Raw genomic sequence first — 25,693 nt, 5'->3', positions numbered from 1 at the left:
TTAGTTTTCTATAACTAAGGAATCGAATGAGCTAATAATGTCGCATGACTAATTGAACGTTGCCACTGACTGAATGCCCCAGCATTGTTTAAAATGGTTTGTTTGCATTGTAAAAATGACTGAAAAGGTTCAGTCCAGGCAGTCTTGAATTTGAACTTTCATCAGTTCAAATATGCCCTGATGCTGCAATAGGCAGGGCAGTAATAATCAAGGTTAAGCAGGGGTATTCTGGGGTGTTGAAAAAGACAGAAAAGATTAGTGTAAATGGGCTGACAAGTAGGGTATTAAGTTGGGATTAAACTAATACCAATGGGGAACAAGACACAAGGGTATGGGGCTTAAAATGAATAATAAAATGAGCCCATGATTCTGGATTAAACAAAAACCAGGCGTGGGGAACAAAGGGGCTGGCACAAAAGATGCTTAGGCATGGGTTTAACAGGGTATGGGCAGGCTTCAAGTTGCAGCATGAGGGCAGCTTAGCTGCACCGAGTCATTTGGCTTATAAATAGGCCATTTGAGAACTTAAAAGGGGCTGGACCGGGGGAGTCTTCAGAAAGAAAAAACAAAACAAAAAGGCTGAAAGAAAAAAAACTTTCGTCTGAAGAGAGGTCTAGTGAGTCCCAAATCACAATAGCGTAAACACAAGGTAGTTTCCAATAGACATTGTAACCAAACACTGCCTGAAAGTTGTACAAGAGTGCATATTGGTCAAAGCTGTCTTGGCCAAGTTCTGTTGCTTGCATTGGCTGAGTTGTTTGTGGTTGTTGAACTGTTAGTTTTACTGCATTTGAACCCTCAGTTACTGCTGTTATTTCCTTACTCTTTCCTGGGATTGCTGGCTTGGTTTCGACTATCTACTAGTCCTTGTATTCTAGGAGACATTGTTGGTTATCTGTGGCTGTGGAAAACACTTGGTTTAGTTGGTTGTTGTTGTGTGTCTGCTGCTGCTGTATTTACTGCATACTGCCCAGCTGATCATTCCTTTCTTCTTTTGTTCTCTATACCAGGTACACACCTAATACACTGTCAGATGTAATTGGAAAATTGAGGATGAATACAAAAATGAGAAAACCTGAAGAATGTCTTTTTATACGTAGATTGTTGCATTAAATATCATGTAATGTAGAATGATTTTTATTTTGGTTTGGATGCTGGAAGTAGCTTGCACGCCTAGTAGATGTCAATGCATGGTAATTGAATATCAGTTTGTATACGTATGCTGCTAGTTAAAAGTATTCTCAATGAATTAGTTTGCATCTCAGATTTAGTTTACTTTGCCATATATGCTGTAATGTAGGCCAAAATAGGAAAACTATCCACATGAGTTAAAGTTCTTTCCCCTTTTGCTAGTTTGTCACATATAAATTGATAAAGAACAAAGAATCAGTTCTAGGCCTCAACCTCAGGAAGGCCGAGCCCAAATCGAAAAAATCAGCTAGGCCTGTATCGGAAAAACAGGGCCCAAGTCTGGCCATCTCGCATGAGCTAGTTTGGGCCCATAATTTGCGACTAGTTGTCCATAAGTGCAGTCACGTTTTATTATTCTGTAAAAGCATTTTAAATCCGGTTTTATAATCGACTAAGGCTATTTACTGCTTTCAATTGATAGAGACAAACACGACAAGAAACGTAGGTGCTATAGGATATCCTTTAAAAATAACAACGAGATGAGCCTCGATAAAAATAAGCAAAACGCAGATGCGGGGCCCTTGTTAAATGTATATTAGTGAAGCATTTAGTTTCCAGGACGGGTTGTTTAGCAAATCTCACAACCCTCCTAAAATAACAACACGTTAGTCTCTTTAGGATACGCTTTAATGAACCTTACCTTCTTAAACTCGGGTGCACATTTATGTGACCCAAATCCAAATCCCAACGGAGTCGAAACATGTCTCTAGTCACGGGTACATTGACTGTGACGTGGTCTGAGATGCATTTCCATGACGTTGCAAATTCTAATAAAGAAATAAAGAACGAGGTGAGCCTCGCCAAATAAAAATACAAATTGCGGGGCCCTCAATAAATATTGCTTTAAAAATTGTTTAGGCTTCGGGATGGACCGTTTAGTAAAATTCCACGGTCCTACCCAAAATAAATACGCTAGTCGCTTTAGGCGCGCCTTTAATAATTTAATTTCCTTAAACTCGGGTGCACATTGATGTGACCCAAATCCAAATCTCAACGGAGTCAAAGTGTGTCGACGACCACGGGTACATTGATTGTAACGCGGTTCGAGATACATTTTCACAACGTTGCAATTCTTGATAAAAACAGTAAATGATAAAAGCGGTTAAAAGTTAAATTTTGCACATAAGTTCACACTTGTATAAAATCAGATAATCAAGCCGAATATAACAGTTGAGCGACCGTGCTAGAACCACGGAACTCGGGAATGCCTAACACCTTCTCCCGGGTTAACAGAATTCCTTATCCAGATTTCTGGTACGCAGACTGTAATATAGAGTCATTCTTTTCCTCGATTCGGGATTAAAATTGGTGACTTGGGACACCCTAAATCTCCCAAGTGGCGACTCTGAAATAATTAAACCAATCCCGTTTCGATTGTCCTTTAATTGGAAAAAACTCCCCTGCACCCCTCGGGTGCGTAAAAAGGAGGTGGGACAAGTAGGAGATCAAGTCCTTGCCATACGAAGACCCATCATTACTTCCTATAAACCTGTAGTGAAGTTCACTTCAAAATGGGATGGGCCATTTTAATCTTACTCAAGGGGGGCTTGCAAGCTAGTAGATGCAGATGGCATGAGAATCGGCCTTATCAATGGCAAATTCTAAAAGAAGTATTATCCTTGAAATTGCAACTCTCCTTGACACATGGGCCTAAACTTCATGTTCCTACGCTCTTGGCTTGCATGAGTCTAAACTGTGTACGGCCCAAAAAAAGATTCTACCTATTCTGAACTACGGTATGACTTGATCCTCTTCACAGAGGTACGTAGGCATCTTAGAGTTTTATTCTGAGTTCAGCCGCATAAGTTCAAAAGATATATAATCCCCCGATCGTTGTTCAAAAGTACGATGGAATGTAATCCATTCAATCAACATCTGAAAATCAAGCTGAGATATCATTCTTTTGTTAAACTATGGATCCCATTTGACTTAAAGGGGGCAAGTCGCTATGGTAAATTGGTATCTTCAATGAAATGATTTATATCTTTTAGGAGGTTTCCAAGCATTTGCATTGAAGTCCGGGGATTCGCTATAGCTTCATGTTCGCCAAACCTGCAAGTTTTTTTAGTGTGCCTTCATGACGTTTCAAATTCAGTGAAACTTGAACCCAAGATGTTTGATGAGAATGAAGTTCTTGAATTTCAATTTCTGACAATTAAAAAGTCTTACAATCTCAAGGCTTCCACACCAAGATACAAAAAATTTTGTGAAGCCGCGCTAACTTGGAACTGTCGGCATATCAGAAACCCAAGTCGACTTCGAAATATTATCTGAAACTATCCTTAAGGCATTAAATTCTAAATTTTGGATATGTTTTAGATTACGAAGTTATGCTTCCAATAGATTAAACGGTTCATGATTTTGAAATTCCTACATTATGATACAAACATTTTGGTGAAGTGTGCAAGCCTGAAATCGTCACCAGGTCAGAATTTAATATTGATTTCGAATTATTATCTGATTCTATCCTTAAGGCATTAGATCTTTCATTTTGGATATGTTATCGATTTGCAAGTTAAGGTTTCAAAAAATCAAACGGATCGTGATTTTGACTTTCCTACACCGAGATATGATTTTTGTGGTGAGACTGCGCAAATCTGAAATTTTCAACGTAGTGAAATCTAAAGTTGGTTTCAAAATATTATCTGGGTCGATTCTGAAGGTATTTGATTCTATGTTTTGGATATCAAACGGTTCGTTATTTGGACTCTCCTATGACAAGATATGAATCTTTCGTTACGAGTGCGTAAAGCTGAAAATTATGCGACCAAGATAAATGTCGAGCAATATAAAGCAAAAGAGAAGAAATCTTATTCAAGATGAAATAAATGTCCACTAGGTCAATCTAACATAAAGATAAAATGGTAGATAATGCTAATAGCCTAATCTAAATAAAACTTGTAGTTGATCAATTCTTGACAGCTAGTCTCCAGGTTCTTCTTCTTCGCCTCCAAATTGGCTGAATCATCAACAATCAGCAAATTTGCATTGTCATATGAAGAGACCTCGGTCTCGGCAGCTGGAATATTTGCCTGAATCTCTTCAACCTCCTTTCGAGTCGCTTTCATAACACCTTCGAATTTCTCTATCCCTTGTTGTAATGTCTGCAGCTTCTTCACAACTCTCTTCAGTTTCTTTACACTAGAGGAAACTTTCTTGACTTTCTCACTTGCTTCAAGTTTGAACAACTCGAGACGCTCTTTAGCTTTAGAAATCAGCTCTATCTTCTCATCTTCACTCGTCTTATCAACCATATTGGATCGCTCTTGGTCATATGACGCAGCAAGCTCAAAAAGAGAATCCAGTAAATTCTCTAATGGAGAAAGATCCAGAATATTCGTCCTCTTCATATCCTCGAAAATCTCAATAATTTTCTCCCTATAAGATGAGAGCAATTCTGCACGAGTTTTGGAGAGTCTATTACAAATGTCCTTCCAAAGTCCCAAGATGAATTCCTTTTTGCGATTAAAGACAATGCTCTTTTCTTCAAAAACGATACCGTTGTATTTGTCATTGGTAGAACTCTAGTTATCTCATTTTGAGTTTGTCTTTTTAGGGCATTGCCATGAGGAAGAGATGATGCCTTTCAAGACGACTTCACTTTAGATGTAGGCCCTCCAATAGATTCATTACTCACTTGCGGCTTATCATGTGGGGATACCACCGGATGCCCAATGGCATTTAACTGTATAGGTGAATATTTTTTCAGTAGAGTTATTCGTTTGATTAAGAAAATAAAAAGAAAGGGCAAGATTATTGTATTTTTTACCTCCTTGTTACAAGTTGTATGCGTTCTTAAGGGACTATCAACACTTGGAACCTCTACGATCTCTACTGGGTTAGGTCGTTTCCTTTTCCAATTTTGATCTTCACCGGTACTCTAGTTTGTATCTTGAGGAACTTGCGTGCTAAATGGAAGAGTTGGAGGGTGCTTTTCTATATCCGTTGAAGTGCACACCACCTCTTTCAAAGCTGCCTTTGAGGATTTAAGCTTTCTTTTCTTATATTGTGTAACTGCTTTTGGGATTGGAATAGGTTGCTTTTTAACCTTTGGGAGTGTCTTTCCAGCACCTTGATCTTCACCTCCTAAAGGAGTTGTAGACTTTAGCCCAACATCGTCTATCAAAGCTTGTAAGTTATTCTCGAGAAACTTCCCATGCGCTTTCTCCCACCAAGACATATAATTGGCGGAGAAAGGTTTCTCCACAGGATCTCCCGTTGGGGGAAAAATCGCATGTGACATAGACCGATACATTGTGCAAATCCTCCAAAATTTGAGTCCTTCATCTAGAGAGCATTATGGATATCATTCTCCAAAAAATCGAGGACGTTCTGGTAAAACCCAAATTGACGACCAAACTGATGCGGGCTATATGGATCGATGATGAATGAGTTACCATACCTCAAAGGGAGGTAGTTAAAACGTAAGCTCATGAAGTAATTTGACTCCAACTCTTGAGGAGCATTGTTATCCACATAATAATAAGGACGAGAATTGGTTAACATTGTTGGTGTCCAAACTATATCCTCCCCATCGTGGATGCATTTTCTTGCATCATCCTCGTCAAAGTATCTCACAGCTCCCTCTCCCGAGTATGCCACCATCAAAGGGACAGACAGACCCTTAACAAGTGGATAGTGGATTTTGAAGTAATGTGCAAGCCAGTCGTAAACATAATGAATGGGAAAAAAAATTTGACCTGATCAAGTTGGGAAGAAGACAAAATCTTATTCAAACCATGATAAATACTCGCCAAAACTGGGACCGCAAGGCTAATCTTTCGCCTACCTGCCATCATGCTTGTCATCTTAAAAGTCTCGGGACGAATGAAGTTTTCTGCCTTGGGAAACACAAAGGAACATAGCCAAATTGATAAGAATGCTTCTACATATGTTTTATCTTTCTTGTCAGACCTTACCCTAAGCTTGGCGAATATAGCTTCTTGATCACTCGATCACCTCGTTGTCTCGGGAATAACTCCATTAGGAATATATGTTGACTTTAGGCGTGCGAATTTCTTTTCCTTTCGCAGTGGGGCAGATCTATATATTAAAGCTTTTTTATACCAAAAATCCACTTGCTGAAGAAGACCTTTTGGTTAGCAACCGTACCTTCCTTAAGGTGATGAAAGGCAGCAAATAAATACTCGCAATATCTAGGAATAAATCTAATCTATTTTTCATCCAAACCGATGAGTTCTTTTGTCTCAGGTACCACTTCTTCGTACGGAGAACCCGCAATGGGCAGAACCTCAAGGATATGTAAGTCCCAAAGAGAGAGAGATAGTTTCCCAGCTGATGTAAGAAACGTGTTTGTCTTGGGGCACCAAGCCTCACAAAATGCTTGCAAAATGTTCGAGTTTCGATCATAAGTAAAAAGTGAGGCATAGACAACATCATAAATCTTTGTTGTACTCAGGGTTTGTTGGCTTCCACCAAGTACATCTTCAGCCCATTCCCAATATAGCGGAATATTACGATACTCGCCCTCGATTGTTGTTTTGTTTTCCCAACGTACTTCGCCTTGGATTATGCAACGTCCTAAGTTTGGAAGGGTGCTAGAAATATTAACGTGGCGATGGATTTGTGCTTGGAGAGACCACATCTTGGACAATGGATTAGAAGTCGATTTGTGCTCCAAGGTCCAGTTTTCTACATAAAGGAAGTTCCTCAGATTAGGCCATGAGGCAGCATACCGGCCAGCTTGTGATGTGTGAACCAAAAGCTTGGTTTGTTCTATGCCATCTTCAGTCTCGATTATGAGATATCTAAGTTTGGAGGAAGGTGAGGTATAGTCTCTAAAATTTGCCATCTCCTCGTGTTGCAAAATAAAAGAGAAAAAAAGGGTCATCAAAGTCCAAATCAAGAATATTAGAATGAATACAAAGGTCTAAATGGATTAAATGGCCTCCGATAGTCGAGCCACATTGAAAGTAATCTCTCCGGTAGTCGGGCTACATTGAGAGTAATCTATCCGGTTGTCCCGATAGTCGGGCCACATTGAGAGTAATCTCTACGATAATCGGGCTACATTGAGAGTAATCTCTCTGGTAGTAGGGCCACATTGAGAGTAATCTCTCCAGTATTCGGGCCACATTGAGAGTAATCTCTCCGGTAGTCGGGCCATTTTGAGAGTATCCGGTAGTCGGGTCATTTTGAGAGTAATCTCTCTGATAGTCGGGCATTGAGAGTAATCTCTCCAGTAGTCGGGCCATGAGAGTAATCTCTTCGATATTCGGGCAAGGATGAGTACCCATCCCTCTCATCCTATGATGGTCTTCTTCACGCTTGGATCATCTCATTAAACAAGGACACATCCTTCTTGTTTGACCTACAGGAAAATAACAAAAGAAGAAAAACACAAGAAAAGAAGAAGAAATTATTTTTGCGTTAATTCTTCCGAGTCCACAAAACTAGGCTCAAATAGATTAAAAATATGCAAATTGATACTAAACAAAGATGAGCGCATGGGATTTATATAGAATCCTCAAGTGGCTCTTGGAAATTAATTCTCGATGTGGGATGGCTGCTGTGATCGAAATCCAAAAAGAATTTGAATTGTACAAGTTAGTCTCCTAACCGAAGTTGGTACCGTGAGTCCGGTGAAGGTTTCGTATGCACATACAAATCCAAAAGGGTCTTGTATTCATAAAAAAATAAGGAATCCATCCTTTCACTTTAAGTTTACAACAAAGGATACAATTTCTTTCCATGTAACCAAGATTAAGAAATTTTCCCTTACTTTACTATGAATACTCTTAAGATACGTAGGCAGTTGTAAACGCAACAATCAATTCATCAATTTGAAATTCCCGGTCAGGTAGATGAATACTCTTCAAATAAACTTATTTCTCGACTTAAGATATTCATCAAGTCATTAATACTTCAAGCCACGTCTTTTATACGTAATTGATAAGTTGATATTTTGACAAGTCTTGAAATATGTGGCACTTGTAGGCATACAAATTTTATTAAAATTAAATTTATAAAATAATTTTGATTTTATTGGTCCAAATAAATATTATGGGCTAATATAATGAAATTAAATATAGAAGTCCAATATATGTGGGTTAAATAAATAAGTCTTAATCCATTGGACTAGCCCATTTAATTGGGCTACAAGTGATGAGCCTACTTCATTAGGCCTAAGATATTATCTTCCTAGAGGCCTAGTTTGGTGCCACGTGTGAAATGACGTGGCATGCCAAGTCAAGCAAAAAGAGCCAAGAGGATCGTGTCACGTGTCAATATGATAAGGCATGCCAATTACAAATAAAAGACCAATAAAACCGTGCGATGTGTGCAAGTGACATGTTCTGGCCAATCAAATGCGGTCATGTGACACTTCAATTTGATTGGCCGGAAAGAATTTGTTCTTATCACAACTTCTCCCTTTCACAACTATAAATAGCGGTCTTCATAACTCAGAAAACATACCAGAAGTTATAACAAGAAGCAAGAGAGAGCTCGTGGATCAAACGCCGCAGATTTCTCTAAAAGCTACAAGCATTTAAGTGTTCTAAGGATTAAAATATCAAGACGAAGATTCAAGAATAAGTTGCAAGCACTTGGATTAAAAATACGTCATGATCAAAGATCAGGCCTCTAGCACTTGGATTAAAATCAAATTCAAATTCATGATCAAGCTCAAAGGCCCTTAAATTTATTTATAATTGGAAAGAAGAATCAGATGATTCATAGAGATTGTACACTCATAATATTTGAAATAAAATACTACGATTGTTGCAATATTTTTCGGTCTTGATTTTGTTTTCTTGACGCAGTTTATTGGCTACACTATCTTCACAAGTTAAGGGTAAGATTTGCATATACACTATTCTTCCAAACCCCACACATAAAATTTTACTGGGTGTATTGTTGTTGTTGCTAAACCTATTCTCAAATTTAAAGGACCGTTTATGTTATTTTCTACTCCCTCCGGTCAACAATAAGTGATCATTTTACCTTTTTGTTTTGGTTCAAAATAAGTGTTCATTTGCAAAGAAGGAATTACTTTGATTTTTTCAAAAATTTTCTTTATTTATATATTTCAATATGTCAAGATAACAGTTATTTAAGGTTAATTTAATAAAAATATTATTTTTTAAAAAAATTTGTGTTTTTTAATAAGTACGTCAAAGATAAAATTGTCATTTATTGCGAACGGAAAAGATTAGTGTTCTTATGTAGGAATTATCTTGTGAGATGGAGGGTAAAAGATGAGTGACTTCATTGATACAAAACAAATAAAGTGACTATACTAATCATTTTATAGCTTGAATGGTCAGAGAGGGAATCAACTCTGTTTATGTATTCTATGAAAGAAAAAAGAACCAGTAGAATGGAGAGAGCGGTCGAATATGAACTCCACAAGTTAGCATTCATGCGTCAGTATCCACGCGCTACAAAGTGCGAGCACGGAGGCTCTTGTGGGAAAAAAGGCGGAAAGATTTATAAACAGTTGTAACTTTTTCCAACGTATAGAAGAGAAGGAAGAAAAACAAGGAACGAGAGAAAGATTTCAGTGGTTGCGGTAGTGAGGGGGAAGCACGTTCTTAGCTAACGCAATCATCGTCATGTATGAGACACGCGTCATGTTTCCTTTTTCCTTAATCACTGTGCTGTCCATAGTCACCTCCCACCACCAAAAATATGGCTGCTGAGATCTGTGGGACTCACCTTTTATCGATGTGAGGACCCTTCCATTCTCTCTCTCTTTTTTAAATAAATTTTGTCCAAATTTTAAGTGTTTTTTATGTCTGATATTTTGCTTTGACATTTCTCTCTTCTTTTTTGATAAATTTAGCCCATGAACGATTAGATTCCTTTTGAGTAATTTTTCACCTAACGTTCAATACACAATTTGAGGTCTTAGGGTGTGTTTGGTACGAGGAAAAATATTTTTCGCGGAAAATATTTTCCAAAAAAATATTTTCTTGGAAAGCAAATAATAATCATATTTATTTTCTGGTGTTTTGTATGCAAATTAAGGAAAATAATTTCTCAAGTGTATTCATAAATAATTTAGATATAATAAACATGAAGCCATAAATATTCAAACCCACGACTTTCCGAACTCACAAATTTCATAAATTTTCAAACCGCTAAACTTTCAAAATCGCGTAATTTCGAACCCGTAAACTTTCAAACACATAAACCTCCGAACTTATAATTTTAGAACTTGTAAAATTTTGAACCTTTAATCCGATAAATAAATAAAATAAAACTGAAAAATATATTTAAAAAATATTTTTTTTCGATTTAAAAAATATTTTTTCGGGGGGAGGGGGGTGATAGTAAAACGACAAAAAAACAGAAATTTAAATTTAAAAAAAAGTAAATTTTTTTGTCTGCGGGAGGGAGTAGGTGGTGCGTGTGGTGGGTGGTGCAGAAAAATGAAAAAACAGAAATTTGAAATTGCAAAAAATAAAAAATTAAGGTAAAAAAGAATTGCGAAAGGGAGGTGGGTGGAGGGGTAGTAGGGTGGGTGGTAACGGAAAAACTGAAATTTAAAAAAAAACCTGAAATTCAAAAAAAAAAAAAAAGCTTTTTTTGGAGAGAGGGTGGAGGGAAAAGGTTGAGAAGGAGTTTTGGAAAATGTTTTCCCTTCTCTTGATAAAGAAAACATTTTCCTCCAATTGGATGAAAATGAGTTCATAAGGAAAATGTTTTCCAAAACATTTAAGCGAACCAAACATGAGAAAATTGGATAACATTTTCCGAAAAATGATTTCTGTCATACCAAACACACCCTTAGATTAATCGAATTTTGTATCGCTTAAGGTCTATTAAAGAGAGACTCGTTTCCGATTAAATTTTTTCTTTTATTGTTAGAGGTCGAATCCAAAATATTATTTAATTAAAGGTAAAGAATTCTTATCCATCTAATCAACCCTCTTGGATGAAACCTTGGCTCAATAATAAAGTATTTTACCACCAAAACTTCTACTTTCAATTCTAGTTTGTTTTAAACATAATGCTTTTTTTATATTTAGTAAATTTTTAATTTTAATATTTTTGTTTTATTTTTAATGACACTCCCGTATAAGAATGACCAAATTTAAAAAATATTTTTAATATGTTATACGCATATTAAATTTAAAACTGCAAGATTTGACTGTTATCTTTGTATTCTCACGTTTCATGCCTAGTACAGATAAAATGAAACGAGGGGAGTAACTAATGCTAGTAGCGAATTAAAGATTTAGTCGCCATAGATTCCAAGTAGAAATGTATGTTCTAAATTTTATATTTGATCCTATTTATACTTGTTACTTTTTAACATAAAATGTGTTACTTTCATATACACATACATTTAAATTGGAGGTTGTGGATTTTTCGGAAATCGCAGCTAAACTACAGATGATCCACCGCTGACTTATTAGATGATGTTGGTTCATAAGTTTCTAGCTTTTATAAATTAGTTTCCAATAAAAGGGGCGGAAAATAAAGTTTTTCAGATCTCTCAAAACTTGAAAAACGACTATTATGTAACGATAATATCTTTTATATGTGAATGTGACTTCCATTTTCACCATCCAATAATTAGTCCCAAGCACCAACAATAACAGCAAACTCAGTATAATTTTACAAGTGAAGTCTGAAAATGGTAGTATGTAGACAACATTACCCTATTAACAGGTAGTAAGAATAAGAAAATACAAAACTAACACTAATACTAGTGATATGGAGAAGAAAAATAATCGACTACTTACTAACCTTCTATCCTAATTCTTGACCTCCACACTGTCACGACCCGGCCTAGGGTACTGATAATCTACTAATCATGAATATAAATAGATAAACTGAACAAGCATAAGCATAGCTAATAAGAACTATACAATCTGGAAAGCAGACAAGGCTAACACAAACTGACATATAAAAATATACTAACTGCACAGGTGCATATCTACAAGTCTCTAGAAGTGCCGAACTGAAAAATTACTGGACAGAACAGGGCCCCGTCATATCCAAACTAGCTTAATGTATACATACCAAAAGATAAGTAACTCCGGGAGTAAGCGACGTGGCTCCAATAGTTGGTGGATGGCTTATTGATGTGGCTCATCTGAATATAAGTTGAAAGCTAAAACTAGAGTCTGAACTAGCAATTGATCTAGAACTAAACCGAAGTTTGAGCTGAAACAGTAATGAAACTGAACAACTATCTGAATAGGTACCTGTCTGGTGTTATGGGCTATATCCCTCCAATCAGGTAACTATAAAACTGAACTAGCCTCATGTATAGTCATGCAATGCAAACTGTATCTATATACGCGTATATAACATGTCTGACTGGTGTTATGGGCTATATCCCCCAGGAGGCAAATATATAATCAACAGGCCCAACTGGTATTATGAGCTATATCCCCTCAGCATGTAAATATATAATCAACAGCCCCGGCTGGTATTATGGACTATCTTTCCCCCAGCATATAATCAAAAGGTCTGGCTGGTATTATTGTCACACCTCCTTTTTCGCCAGCACCGCCCTGAAGGGACGCGGAAGGGAGTTTTTTCCAATTGAAGGACAATCGATACGAGATTTATTTATTTATTTCAGAGTCGCCACTTGGGAGATTTATGGTGTCCCAAGTCACCGGTTGAATCCCGAATCGAGGAAAAGAATGACTCTGTTTAACAGTCTGCGCACCAAGAAATCCGGATAAGGAATTCTGTTAACCCGGGAGAAGGTGTTAGGCATTCCCGAGTTCCGTGGTTCTAGCACGGTCGCTCAACTATCATATTCGGCTTGATTATCTGATATAATACATGTTGAACATATGTGCGAATTTTAACTTTTAACCGCTTTTATCATTATTATTATTTTAACAGAGAATTGCAACATCGTGACAATATATCTCGAACCACGTCACATCAATGTACCCGTGGTTATCGACATATTTCGACTCTGTTGAGATTTGGATTTGGGTCACATAAATGTACACCCGAGTTTAAGAAAATAAATTGTTAAAGGCGCGCCTAAAGCGACTAGCGTATCATTATTTTGGGTAAGGCCGTGAAATTTGCTAAACGACCGATCCCAAAGTCTATACAATTATTAACCATTTATTGAGGGTCCCGCAACTTGTGTGTTTTATTGGGTGAGGCTCATCCATTTATTTTAAAAGGATAATCCTAAAGTGCCTACATTTTTTCTATTAAATTTGTCTCTAAAAAATGAAAGAGAAAAGGTCCTAATTTATTTACATGCTTACGAGTTGTTATAGTCGGGTTCCGAACGCAATTTGTTAAATCAGAATGTAAGCACAATATGGATAGTTCGTTGGCCAATGTGGACCCAGGCCCAACGTGTATGGCACAAAACTGGACCTGGGTCATATCATTCACATGTTACTACCTAGTTACATTATACTAGGCATGCTCACTGTAAGCACGTGATTTTTGCCCTATATGAGAATTACTCCCAAAAAATTCAAAATAAAATGATTTTCCTTGGTGTGCAATTTTGAGAATTTTTGTGACATTTTTGGATAATTATTTGTATTTGTCTGTGCATGTTTATTTGTTAAATTAATAAAAAATACAAAAATATGTCGCATTTTGCATGTAGGATTTAATTCTACAATTGTTACTAATTAAATTTGTTTTACAAAAATTAAAAATTACAAAAATAGGCATCTTTTGCATTTTTAGCATTTAATGTCCAAATGTACAATTTTATGCTTAATTATTACTTAATTGTGCGTTAATTGTTATTGGGAGTTAATTTGCTCTTTTATAATTTAATTTAGTTCTTAATAATAATTTAAGGATTTTTAGAATTTAGTTTTAGAAAAATAAAAGAAGAAAAGAGAGCAAAAATACAAAAAAATCGGAATTGGGCTCTTCTTGTAATTCAAGCTACAAGCCCAAAAATAGCCCAACCTTCCCCATGACCCGGTCCATCTTCACACGAGTCGACCCGGTCTGCCCCATTAACCCAAATACCCAACACCCCTATCTTCCTACCTTACATTTCAAAAAAAAAAAAAAAAAAACCCTAAAAAACCTAAAAGAGATCCGCCCCCCCCCCCATTCTCTCCATCTTCTCCAAACTCCAAAAAACACACATCCATGGCTGCCCTTTCCCCCTCACGCCTCACTCACACTCACCACAGCCACTCGCAGAAGCTCCCCGTCACCTGTTGTTTCGTCCAACGAACAACAGTCCAAACACTGTTTTATTGGGGTTATGGGGCGGTGGGGGGTGTTTGCTTGGGGTTATGGGGCGGACCGGGTCGGGTCGACCCGGTAGGAGTTTATTTGGTTTGGGCCATGGTTGATTTAAATTAGAAGGTGGCCCAATCCGATTTTCTTCCTCTTTTATTGCTTCTTTTCTTTTACTTTCTAAAACTAAAATTCTAAATTAAGTTACAAACTAAATTAACTTATTAAAAATACTAATTAATTCCTAGCAACAATTATCATATAAAATGAAATGACAATTAAAATACAATCACACAATTTGGACATTAAAGGCTAAAAATGCAAAAGATGCCTATTTTTGTAATTTTCATTCTTGTAAAACAAACTTAATTACTCATAATTGCAAACTTAAATCCTAAATGCAAATGCGACATATTTTTGTATTTTTTATTAATTTAGCAAATAAACATGCACAGACAAATGCAAACAATACAAGAAAAATAACACAAAATTCACAACAATTGCAAACAAACAAAAAATTGTTTTTTTTTGGAATTTTTGGGAGTAATTCTCATATAGGGAAAAAATCACGTGCTTACAGCTACCCCTCTTTGTCCGAAAACACGAAGAGTTTTCGTGCAAAGATAAAGTGAGAGATTTTTTCCCATCCGAGTACTCCGTGTGAAGCATTTTTGAAAAATATTTAACCGAACCTTTACTTCAAAAGTTTCCTACATATCCCTGGCTAGAAGGGAATCAGGTTAATATAGTTCGGGAAGTTTTGGTAGCTGGGACTACCATGGAACTGCAATTTTGCCGTTACTGTTGTTGCATGCTGTTGCTACTGCTTTTCGATCTCCTTATTACACCGTGCCAAAAGAAAACAAGAAGCTAGACTTAAACTAGGAATTAAAAAAAATCATATATGTCTACGACTTATTCTTGTTGCCTTGCTTTCTTGTCGGGTTGTGTTTCCTCCGGTGCTTTTTCTTCCGAAAACTGCTGGGGATGACACTGGCCTTTTGCTTTTACAAGTGTCATCATTTTATTCGGTCTTCTAGGGATACTGATTCCTTCAAAAACTTGTTACGCTGGGGATTTTTGTTGTAACCCTCCTCATTACTGACTTCTGATTTAATCTTGAAATGTATTCCTCTGTTCTGCAGGCGGGGACGCTCCTGACTCCAACTTGACTTCTTCAATTTAAAATATAACAACTTCTGTTCTACAGGCGGGCTCCTGACTTCATCAGCAACTTTGAAAATAAAATGCATTTGGCAATGATTTATGAAAATATATATTTTGGCAATGTTTATACAAGCAGGACCACTCGGGTCGAAATAAATTAAATGTCATTTTGAGGAAGGATTAAATTCAATATCCTATTCGAGGGCGGATAGACCCATCACATCCTATTCGAGGGCGGACATACCCATCATATCCTATTCGAGGGCGGATAGACCCATCATATCCTATTCGAGGGCGGACAGACCCATCATATCCTATTCGAGGGCGGACAGACCCAAAAATATCCTATTCGAGGGCGGATGAACCCAAAATATCCTATTCGAGGGCGGATGAACCCAAAATATCCTATTCGAGGGCGGATGAACCCAAAAATATCCTATTCGAGGGCGGATGAACCCAAAATATCCTATTCGAGGGCGGATGAACCCAAAATATCCTATTCGAGGGCGGATGAACCCAAAAATATCCTATTCGAGGGCGGATGAACCCAAAATATCCTATTCGAGGGCGGATGAACCCAAAATATCCTATTCGAGGGCGGATGAACCCAAAAATATCCTATTCGAGGGCGGATGAACCCAAAATATCCTATTCGAGGGCGGATGAACCCAAAATATCCTATTCGAGGGCGGATGAACCCAAAAATATCCTATTCGAGGGCGGATGAACCCAAAATATCCTATTCGAGGGCGGATGAACCCAAAATATCCTATTCGAGGGCGGATGAACCCAAAAATATCCTATTCGAGGGCGGATGAACCCAAAATATCCTATTCGAGGGCGGATGAACCCAAAATATCCTATTCGAGGGCGGATGAACCCAAAAATATCCTATTCGAGGGCGGATGAACCCAAAATATCCTATTCGAGGGCGGATGAACCCAAAATATCCTATTCGAGGGCGGATGAACCCAAAAATATCCTATTCGAGGGCGGATGAACCCAAAATATCCTATTCGAGGGCGGATGAACCCAAAATATCCTATTCGAGGGCGGATGAACCCAAAAATATCCTATTCGAGGGCGGATGAACCCAAAATATCCTATTCGAGGGCGGATGAACCCAAAATATCCTATTCGAGGGCGGATGAACCCAAAAATATCCTATTCGAGGGCGGATGAACCCAAAATATCCTATTCGAGGGCGGATGAACCCAAAATATCCTATTCGAGGGCGGATGAACCCAAAAATATCCTATTCGAGGGCGGATGAACCCAAAATATCCTATTCGAGGGCGGATGAACCCAAAATATCCTATTCGAGGGCGGATGAACCCAAAAATATCCTATTCGAGGGCGGATGAACCCAAAATATCCTATTCGAGGGCGGATGAACCCAAAATATCCTATTCGAGGGCGGATGAACCCAAAATATCCTATTCGAGGGCGGATGAACCCAAAATATCCTATTCGAGGGAGGATAAACCCAAAATATCCTATTCGAGGGCGGATAGATCCATCATATCCTATTCGAGGGAAGATAGACCCATAATATCCTTTTCGAGGGCGGATGAACCCAAAATATCCTATTCGAGGGCGGACAGACCCATCATATCCTATTCGAGGGCGGATAGACCCATCATATCCTATTCGAGGGCGGATAGACCCATCATATCCTATTCGAGGGCGGATAGACACATCATATCCTATTCGAGGGCGGATAGACCCATCATATCCTATTCGAGGGTGGATAGACCCATCATATCCTATTCGAGGGCGGATAGACCCATCATATCCTATTCGAGGGCAGATGAACCCAAAATATCCTATTCGAGGGCGGATGAACCAAAAATATCCTATTCCAGGGCGGATGAACCCAAAATATCCTATTCGAGGGCGGATGAACCCAAAATATCCTATTCGAAGGCGGATGAACCCAAAATATCCTTATTCGAGGGCGGACGAACCCAAAATATCCTTATTCGAGGGCGGATGAACCCAAAATATCCTATTCTAGGCCGGATGAACCCAAAATATCCTATTCGAGGGCGGATAGACCCATCATATCCTATTTGAGGGCAGATAGACCCATCATATCCTATTCGAGGGCGGACATACCCATCATATCCTATTCGAGGGCGGATGAACCCAAAATATCCTATTCGAGGGTGGATGAACCCAAAATATCCTATTCGAGGGCGGACGAACCCAAAATATCCTTATTCGAGGGCGGATAGACCCATCATATCCTATTCGAGGGAGGATAGACCCATCATATCCTATTCGAGGGCGGACATACCCATCATATACTATTCGAGGGCGGACATACCCATCATATCCTATTCGAGGGCAGACGAACCCAAAATATCCTATTCGAGGGCGGATGAACCCAAAATATCCTATTCGAGGGCGGATGAACCCAAAATATCCTATTCGAGGGCGGATGAACCCAAAATATCCTATTCGAGGGCGGATAGACCCATCATATCCTATTCGAGGGCGGATAGACCCATCATATCCTATTCTAGGGCGGATATACTCATCTTCAAAACTTGAAATTTAAAGAGTGAACTGTATACCTCTATTATACGGGGGGGCTCCCGACTTCAAAACTTGAAATTGTCTTACCTCTGTCTATTTTTCTTAAAATCGTGTTGTCTTGCTATCCCTTAAAACTTGAATTGATTTCCTCGTTCCTCCGAGAAAATTTTCGACAATGGCAGAAAATTTTCTGCCCCAGTTTTGGTGCTTTTCCTTGTGGCATGTTTTTTCGCCATTAATAAGATTTCCTTTTCCTGCTTCAAATCAAAGAAAATTTGTTAGTTTTAAAACATGGTGAGTGGTCGTGCCACTCCTGCTGGAGATAGTTTTTCCCTTTCTCCCTTCCCCGCTTTGTGTTTCATTACGCTATCAAAACTTGCTGGGGATTATTTTGCTGGGGATGAATTTTCCTTTTCTTCCTTCCCCACTCTATGTTGTCCGACCCTCTTGGAATTTGGTCGAAAATCTATCGGGGATGCTCCTACATCTCGATGATCTGCTGGGGGCCCTCTTGGAATTAGGTCCACAATTTTCTCAACTGTTGTTTTCCTGTTTTTCTCCAACTTCCCCTGGAAATTTGGTCCTCTTGGGATCTAGACCCATTCATCATTTGGTCTTGTGACCAACTTCTTTTCGCTTTATCGCCTTATTTTTGGCCTGTCCTATTCGCATTTTGCTTTGCATCATTTTGGCAACTGGTAGTAAGCTCTGAAAATCTTTTTCAAACACAAACTGTTGGGGAGGTAAAGTCTTTAAACCAAGAAATGAAAAAGTGATGATCTCAAAAAATAGAAAAAGAAGAAGTTTTTCTGAACGATATAACCGATCCCAACAATCATGTCGCGCATTCCGGATTAATCAACCCAGTCTATTTGTATCAATCAACCTTTCGGATGGCCTCATCTTGCTGGGGATAAACAGGGACTCAACTCTTTGCCAAATGCGGACCCTTTCCCCCAATTTTGTCTTGTCGCCTCATAGTGCCCTTCGAGGGGTTTCCACTAATAAGACTCTCTCATTGCTCTCAACTCCCGTCGCCTTATGGTCCCTGTGAAGGTTTTCACCAATAAGACTCTCTCATTTTGTTTCTCTCAACTTCCGTCGCCTTTTGGTGCATATGAAGGTTTTCACCGATAAGACTCTCTCATTTTATTTTATTTTTCAGCTGGGGATTGGAGTGCTGCCGATATGACTCTCTCTGCTGGGGATTCTTTCGGCTATCAATTCATTTCTAGTTTATGATCCTCTTCTCTGCTGGGGATCAGAGTGTTACTCCCGACTTCCGTTTGCATGACTTTGCACTTCTCGGATACTGATCGAGAGGTATTTTTTGGACATCAATATGGGTTTTGGTGTATGGCCAAAAGGAAAAGGGGTATCAAAAGTTCAAAATAATTTTGATGGGTAAAACAGTACAACTCTTGGAATCAAACTTTCTTTCCAAAATTACAAACACAACTTGTGCCCCAGTTTTTCTTGCTTGGGGATTTTTATTTTTTTGTTACACTATGACCGAGCCGTGAGGCGCCTACGTATCCTTCTTTGAGGAATCAGGTCAAACGTAGTTCCCAATTCCTTTGTTTTTTTTTCTTGTGACTTTTCTTTTGTCTTTATTATCATTATTTTTTCTTCTTTCATTTTCATTACTAATTCCAAAAAGAGGGGTATGAAAGAATAAATAAGGCTCAAAAGGGGAAGCAAAGGTTAAAGTATTTGGATAGAAGAAAGAATTGCCTCCGTTATTTCATTCTCCGATAAATGCTAAGTACAAACAAACAACAATTACTATTACAAGAAATCATACATAATATCTCTTAACTACGTCAGAATTGATAGCCATGTCGACGAATTTCCCTTCGATATCTATTAAACATAAAGCGTCATTGGGCTTGCTCTGTTCAGATTGCGATAATCAACACACACCCGGATTTTTTCATCTCTTTTTTTGGCATTGGCACCATATTAGCCAACCAATCAGGATATCGAGCGACCCGAATAACCTTAGCATTCAGATGTTTGGTTATTTCTTCCTTAATCTTCATACTCATGTCGGTTTTGAACTTCCTCAATTTTGCTTGACGGGAGGAAATGCCGGGTTAGTGGGCAATTTGTGAACCACTAGATTGGTGCTTAAACCCGACATGTCGTCGTATGACCATGCAAAACGTTTTTGAATTCAATAAGTGCTTTAATTAGTTCTTCCCTGATGTTTGGTTCAATGTGGACACTTATCTTAGCTTCCATGATATCATCTGCATCCCCTAGATTGACGGCTTCCGTGTCATTTGAGTTGGGCTTGATTTTTTTTTTTCAAATTGGCTCAACTCTCTGTTAATTTCTTCGAATGCTTCATCCTTATCGTATTCCGACTCATCATCACAATCTTGTACTATAAGTTCGAAATCAGATTGATTTTTTAGACTAGGTTGAAGATCCGTCGTACATGCCATGTCATTAGAACCAGTATAAAGAGAACTGTTCAAAAGAGAAAAATAAGAAAAAAAATTAAAACAAAATAAGGAATGAAGAAAAAAAAAAACTTTCACTTTATTAAAATACGAGATAGCAAGGTTTCACACTTTGGCGAGCACAAAAAGAAATCTTGATTACAACCCTGGAATAATCCAGACAACAAGAAAGAAAATCAGAGCCCACTACCAAGACTCCCTTCGTATAGGAAGAAGAGTAGACATTCAATTGTTGATTTTTGCTTTCATCCCCACAAACTGTACATCTGCCCCACTGGACCCTTTTCCCAACACCATAACTGGCTTGTCATCTACCTTTTCCAACTATACCACCACTTTTCCACTGGTCAACTTTTCTTTTGAACCGATACGGATCATCATCACTGTTTGTGAGGGTTTCTTTAGCTCCCCTCCTTCGTGCACTAGCTCGATCATGTGGGTTTCATGGTGTGCCGACAACGGGTTCTGATTGATGTTGGGTGCCTCTGGTGTCTGAACCTCAATCTTGTTGGTGTCAATAAGATTTTGCACTGCATGTTTCAACTTCCAACACTTTTCAGTATCATGCCCGGGAGCCCCCGAACAATATTCACAGCTTACTGAGTGGTCCATATTTTTGGGAAGGGGATTTGGCAATCTGGGATCAACAGGACTCAACAAGCCTAACTGCCTTAATTTGTGGAACACGGCAGTATAGGTTTCTCCCAATTCAGTGAATGTTCTCTGTATTCTTTCATTTCTGAAAGACTTATTTCCCCGGAAACCTGTCCCTGGAGGGTTCCTGTAGGCCCTTGGCGGCGGATAGGTGTTTTGTGGAGGTGGGTATGTATTTTGTGGAGGTGGATATGTGTTTTGGGGAGCCGGCGCGCGCCATTGCGGGCGAGCCGGAGGCTGAGTGTATGTCTGGGCTTAGTGTACGAAGAAGTGTGGTTCTTGTCGCGGGTAGTAGGGTTGTGGAGGGTAATTTGGAGTGTGAGGGTAGTTTGGGTGATGGGGTCTGGGTTGGTAGCGAGGGAAGGACCTCTCGATCTGGACCAGTTGCCTGACTCTATTGTCGCGACCTCTTCTCTCTTTTTCTTTCCAAGCGCACCTCCCGTGCCGCTCTGAATGGCCTGAATCGTTGCCTTGATTGCCGAGTAACTCAGGATCTTATTGGACTTAAGTCCCTCTTCTATCATAACTCCCATTTTCACTACTTCATTGAAGGATTTGCCAACTGACGTCACCAAGTGACTAAAGTACGTTGGCTCAAGAGTTTGCAGAAAATAGTCCACCATTTCGTTTTCCCTCATTGGAGGATCAACTCTGGTTGCCTGTTCTCTCCACCGGAACCCAAATTCCCGGAAGCTCTCCCCGGGCTTCTTCTCAAACTTTAGCAATGTGATACGGTCAGGGACTATCTCAAGGTTGTACTGGAAGTGACCTGCGAAAGCCTGTGCTAGATCGTCCCAGGTGTACCACCTGCTCGGATTTTGTCTTGTATACCATTCCAGTGCTGACCCACTTAGGCTTTGACCAAAGTAAGCTATCAACAACTCGTCTTTGCCACCAGCTCCTCTCATCTTGCTACAAAAACCCCGTAGATGTGCCACAGGATTGCCATGCCCTTCGTATAAATCGAACTTGGGCATCTTGAACCCTGCTGGCAATTGGACGTCAGGGATAGGGCATAGATCCTTGTAGGCCACGCTGACCTGGTGGCCTAACCCGTGCATGTTCCTAAAGGATTGCTCAAGGCTTTTGGCCTTTCGAATCACCTCCTCATGTTCTGTGTTCTTAACCGGTTTCTCAGCTTCCTCTGGGATCCCAAATTGGGGTGTATATGTGTATGGCTCAGGAGCTTTAAAAGTGGGTTCAAGAGGAAAATATTGGGTGTCGTGAACTTGGAACAGTGGTTCACTAGATGATCTTTGTAATGTGGCTGGGGGAGATGCCACAAAGACAGGAACATTTGGTGGTGGAGGGTTCTGATTGGGTGGCAGAGCTTGGGGATCATAGGCATCTCTCCCCTGATAGTAGTGGTAGCTTGGGAAGCTTGTTGAAGGGCCGGGGGAAGGGTATTCCGGCGTGTGTCCCGGTGGGGGAGTAGGAGTGACCGGTGGTTCGGGCCCCTTTTGCACCTTAGCCATGGCTAGCTGCATTTCATTCATTTCCAATCTCATTTTTTCCATATTGGCCATCGTCTCCTTCAGCATCTGATGTGCTGTCTTTTCCGACTCAACACTATTTTCTGAGCCAGTCATGCTTTCTGGTATAGGCCCTTTTGATCTTGTTTGATAATGGTATGGTGCCAGTACGCTTTAACAACTAACTGTTTGGAATTGGACAAACAACAAACTTGTTAGCGTTAGAGTTTTAACAGATATTGCAATTGCACGTTGGGGGATGCAACGTTCTTAGGCAGTTAACCATTTCTAACATGTTTTTGCTCCTACCGCATGTATCCTCCCGGCTTATTTATTTGTGCCTTTTTCAAGTGTTTCGGAAACCCTCCATTCCCTCTTTTTTCTTTTTTCTTTCTCTCTCTCTCTCTCTCTCTCTCTCTCTCTTTTTTTTTTCTTTTCTTTTATGCACTTTCTTTTTTTTCTTTTTTAGCAATGGTCGAACCTTATGTAGATTGCCTACGTATCATGTCCCCGCATGAATCAGACCTTGTGTAGTTCGGACCAATAAAAGATAAATAATAATAAAATATTTTTTGGAATTTTCAATTTTCATAATAAAACAAACTTGATTACAAAAGTTTAAAAACTGACCATACTAACAGACTTTGACAAAAGACAACAAACGGTCTCGAAAATCAAATAACCCGCATACTCTAATCAAAGAATTACAAACTCAAAAACAAACAGCCAGATTCCTTCCCCTATATGTCAATTTTAACCAAATGGTTGTTTTTCAGATGTGGCCCCTTCTCAATTTCACATGAATTTTAAGGTCGGGAAGGATTATTTTACGACCTTTCAAAAACTTGTTTGTTCTTTTATGAAAATAGCCCTTCGACAACTGAAAGATACTCTAAGGCTATCTCGGCAAGAACGGTTTAAGACATCATCGAAGTCGGGCCGGGTTTTTTTAACTAAAAACCAAACGGTATTCACTTGACCACTGACTATTTTCTTGTTTTTCAAATAATAAAAGACCTGGTTTTGCAAACACGACCTTTCAGCACTTCGGAGACGAAGATTTTAAGGCTGTGCGGGATAACTGGTCACAACCCAAAAGAATGACCAAAGATGGTCATTTATGCAAAGTCAGCCTTCCGGCGTCCCTTTCGAGAACATTCGGCTATTTTTGATAAAACTGTGTGACCCAACTTATTTATGACTCTTTTCTTGTTTTTTTTTTCAAATTAGAATAAAAGACCCGGTATTGCAAACACGGCCTTTCAGCGCCTCAGGGACGAAGATTTTAAAGCTATGAGGGTCAAAAATCAAAACATAACCAAAGGTGGCTGTTTATGCAAAATCAGCCTTCAGGCGTCCCGTTTGGGAACATTTGGCTAATTTTGACAAAAACGGCGTCACCCGACGTATTTATGACTCTTTTTTTCTATTTTTCAAATCAAAATGAAAGATCCGGTAAACACAGCCTTTTTAGCGTCTTGCGGACGAAGAATTTAAGGCTGTGTGGATAACCGGTCAAAATTCTAAAAGAATGACCAAATGTGGCCATTTATGCAAAGTCAGCCTTCCGGCGTCCCTTTTGGGGACACTTGGCTATATTTGACATGAGCGGCATTACCCGACTTATTTATGACAAAAATTCGACATTTTTTAGCTATTTTTGCAAAGGAGAGGTTGGACATCACTCGACTTATTTATGACAAAATTAAAATTTTGACATGTTTTTTTTTGTTGCTATTTTTGCAAAAGGGGAGGTTGGACCCGATGAGGGCTGCCTACATATCTCAGATCCTGTGAGAATCAAACCAGCGTAGTTCGGGCAACATAAACTAAACTTGTAAACAAGACTCCTTTCTTTTGGTTTTCAAATAAATCAAACTAAAAAAGACAATTTTTTTTTTCATTTTTTTCAAAATTTCGACAGGGTTTTGACACTACTTGGACATTGGTTTTATTTTTCTAAAAATAAGTAGTTATCTCCCTACACTGCTATTTTTCTTTTTCTTTTTTTTTTTCAAAAATTCCCGATTTCAGAAGCCGGTCAGCATGCGGATCTAAAGAAAATAAATGTGCAAAACAAACAGGATGCATCAGGATGGTCTTTTTCATTTCAGGTTGCTTGTCCTAGACGGACCCAACCCCTGTGTTGAGTCCCCTATGTCAAATGCAACATGATGCAAATAAGCGTTCCTACTAGGGATCCGGTCATGAGGTTTTGTTATACTAGGTTTATCCTGGGTGTTTGTTCTAGACCTGGCTTACCCGAGCGGACAACTCGAGCCGAGGATGGGAACTGCGTACCGGTAACCAAAAGATCATCCGATTTTGCAACTCCTCCGAATCCTCGTTCTATTTTGGAATAGGACACTAACAGAAAGAAGTCACGACCAGCGTGCACTCCTCAAGAGAGAGAAGAGAGGGATTTCGTAGCAGTTTATATATACAGTTCAAATAATAACAAAGCGGTAAGAGTAACATTTTGCACATTTAGGCTAAAACATGTAATAAAATCAGATAATAAATGAAGCCAAATAATAACAATTATTCTAAGCTCGAATTTTTGAACCCTGAACCAGAGATTCTGGGTTACCTCCCTAGTAGATATTCAGTCCCCTAAGTCAAATGCAACATGATGCAAATAAACGTTCCTACTAGGGATCCGGCATGAAGTCAAGTTATTCTAGGTTCAACCTGAGTATATGTTCTAGACAGTGTACCCGAGCGGACAACTCGAGTTGAGGAAGGAGCTCCTTTCCGGGAACCAAAAGGCCAGCCAGCTTAGAAACTTTCCGAGCCTCTTTTATTTCAGGTATGAAACTAACAGAATAGGGAGTCTCAACTAGTAAGCACATCCCCGTAGGTAAGAAGAGAAGGGTTTCAACACAGTTTATATACAATTTAGATAATATCAAAGCGGTAAAAGCAGCATTTAGCACATTGGGCCCAAACATGGAACAAAATCAAATAACTCCAAATATAACAATTTATCTAAGCTCAAATTTCTAACCCTGAACCAGTGGTTCTGGGCCA

The 25,693-nt window shown here is 39.0% G+C and overlaps 1 protein-coding gene across 1 annotated transcript; it reads right to left on the bottom strand.

Annotated features, from left to right (window-relative positions):
* Window positions 1-4,073: 4,073 nt before the first annotated feature.
* Window positions 4,074-5,434, bottom strand: LOC138889742 (uncharacterized). Its single transcript, XM_070173077.1, has 2 exons — window positions 5,093-5,434; window positions 4,074-4,715 (listed from the first exon to the last, which is right to left on the bottom strand). Exons 1-2 carry the CDS (start codon window positions 5,432-5,434, stop codon window positions 4,074-4,076), a joined length of 984 nt encoding a protein of 327 aa, XP_070029178.1.
* Between the last annotated feature and the right edge of the window lie 20,259 nt (window positions 5,435-25,693).

The sequence above is a fragment of the Nicotiana sylvestris genome, chromosome 4, assembly GCF_000393655.2.
Source record: "Nicotiana sylvestris chromosome 4, ASM39365v2, whole genome shotgun sequence".
Taxonomy (NCBI): Eukaryota; Viridiplantae; Streptophyta; class Magnoliopsida; order Solanales; family Solanaceae; genus Nicotiana; species Nicotiana sylvestris.
The sequence above is the reverse complement of the archived record's forward strand: the minus strand, read 5'-3'. Positions and strand labels throughout refer to the sequence as shown.

Excerpts from the sequence above, each read along its gene's own strand:
- LOC138889742 (XM_070173077.1), bottom strand. The coding sequence starts at position 5,434 with ATGTCACATGCGATTTTTCCCCCAACGGGAGATCCTGTGGAGAAACCT. Across the intron at positions 4,716-5,092 it reads CTCTTCCATTTAGCACGCAA|AGTTCTACCAATGACAAATA; the intron begins GTTCCTCAAGAT and ends TGAGATAACTAG.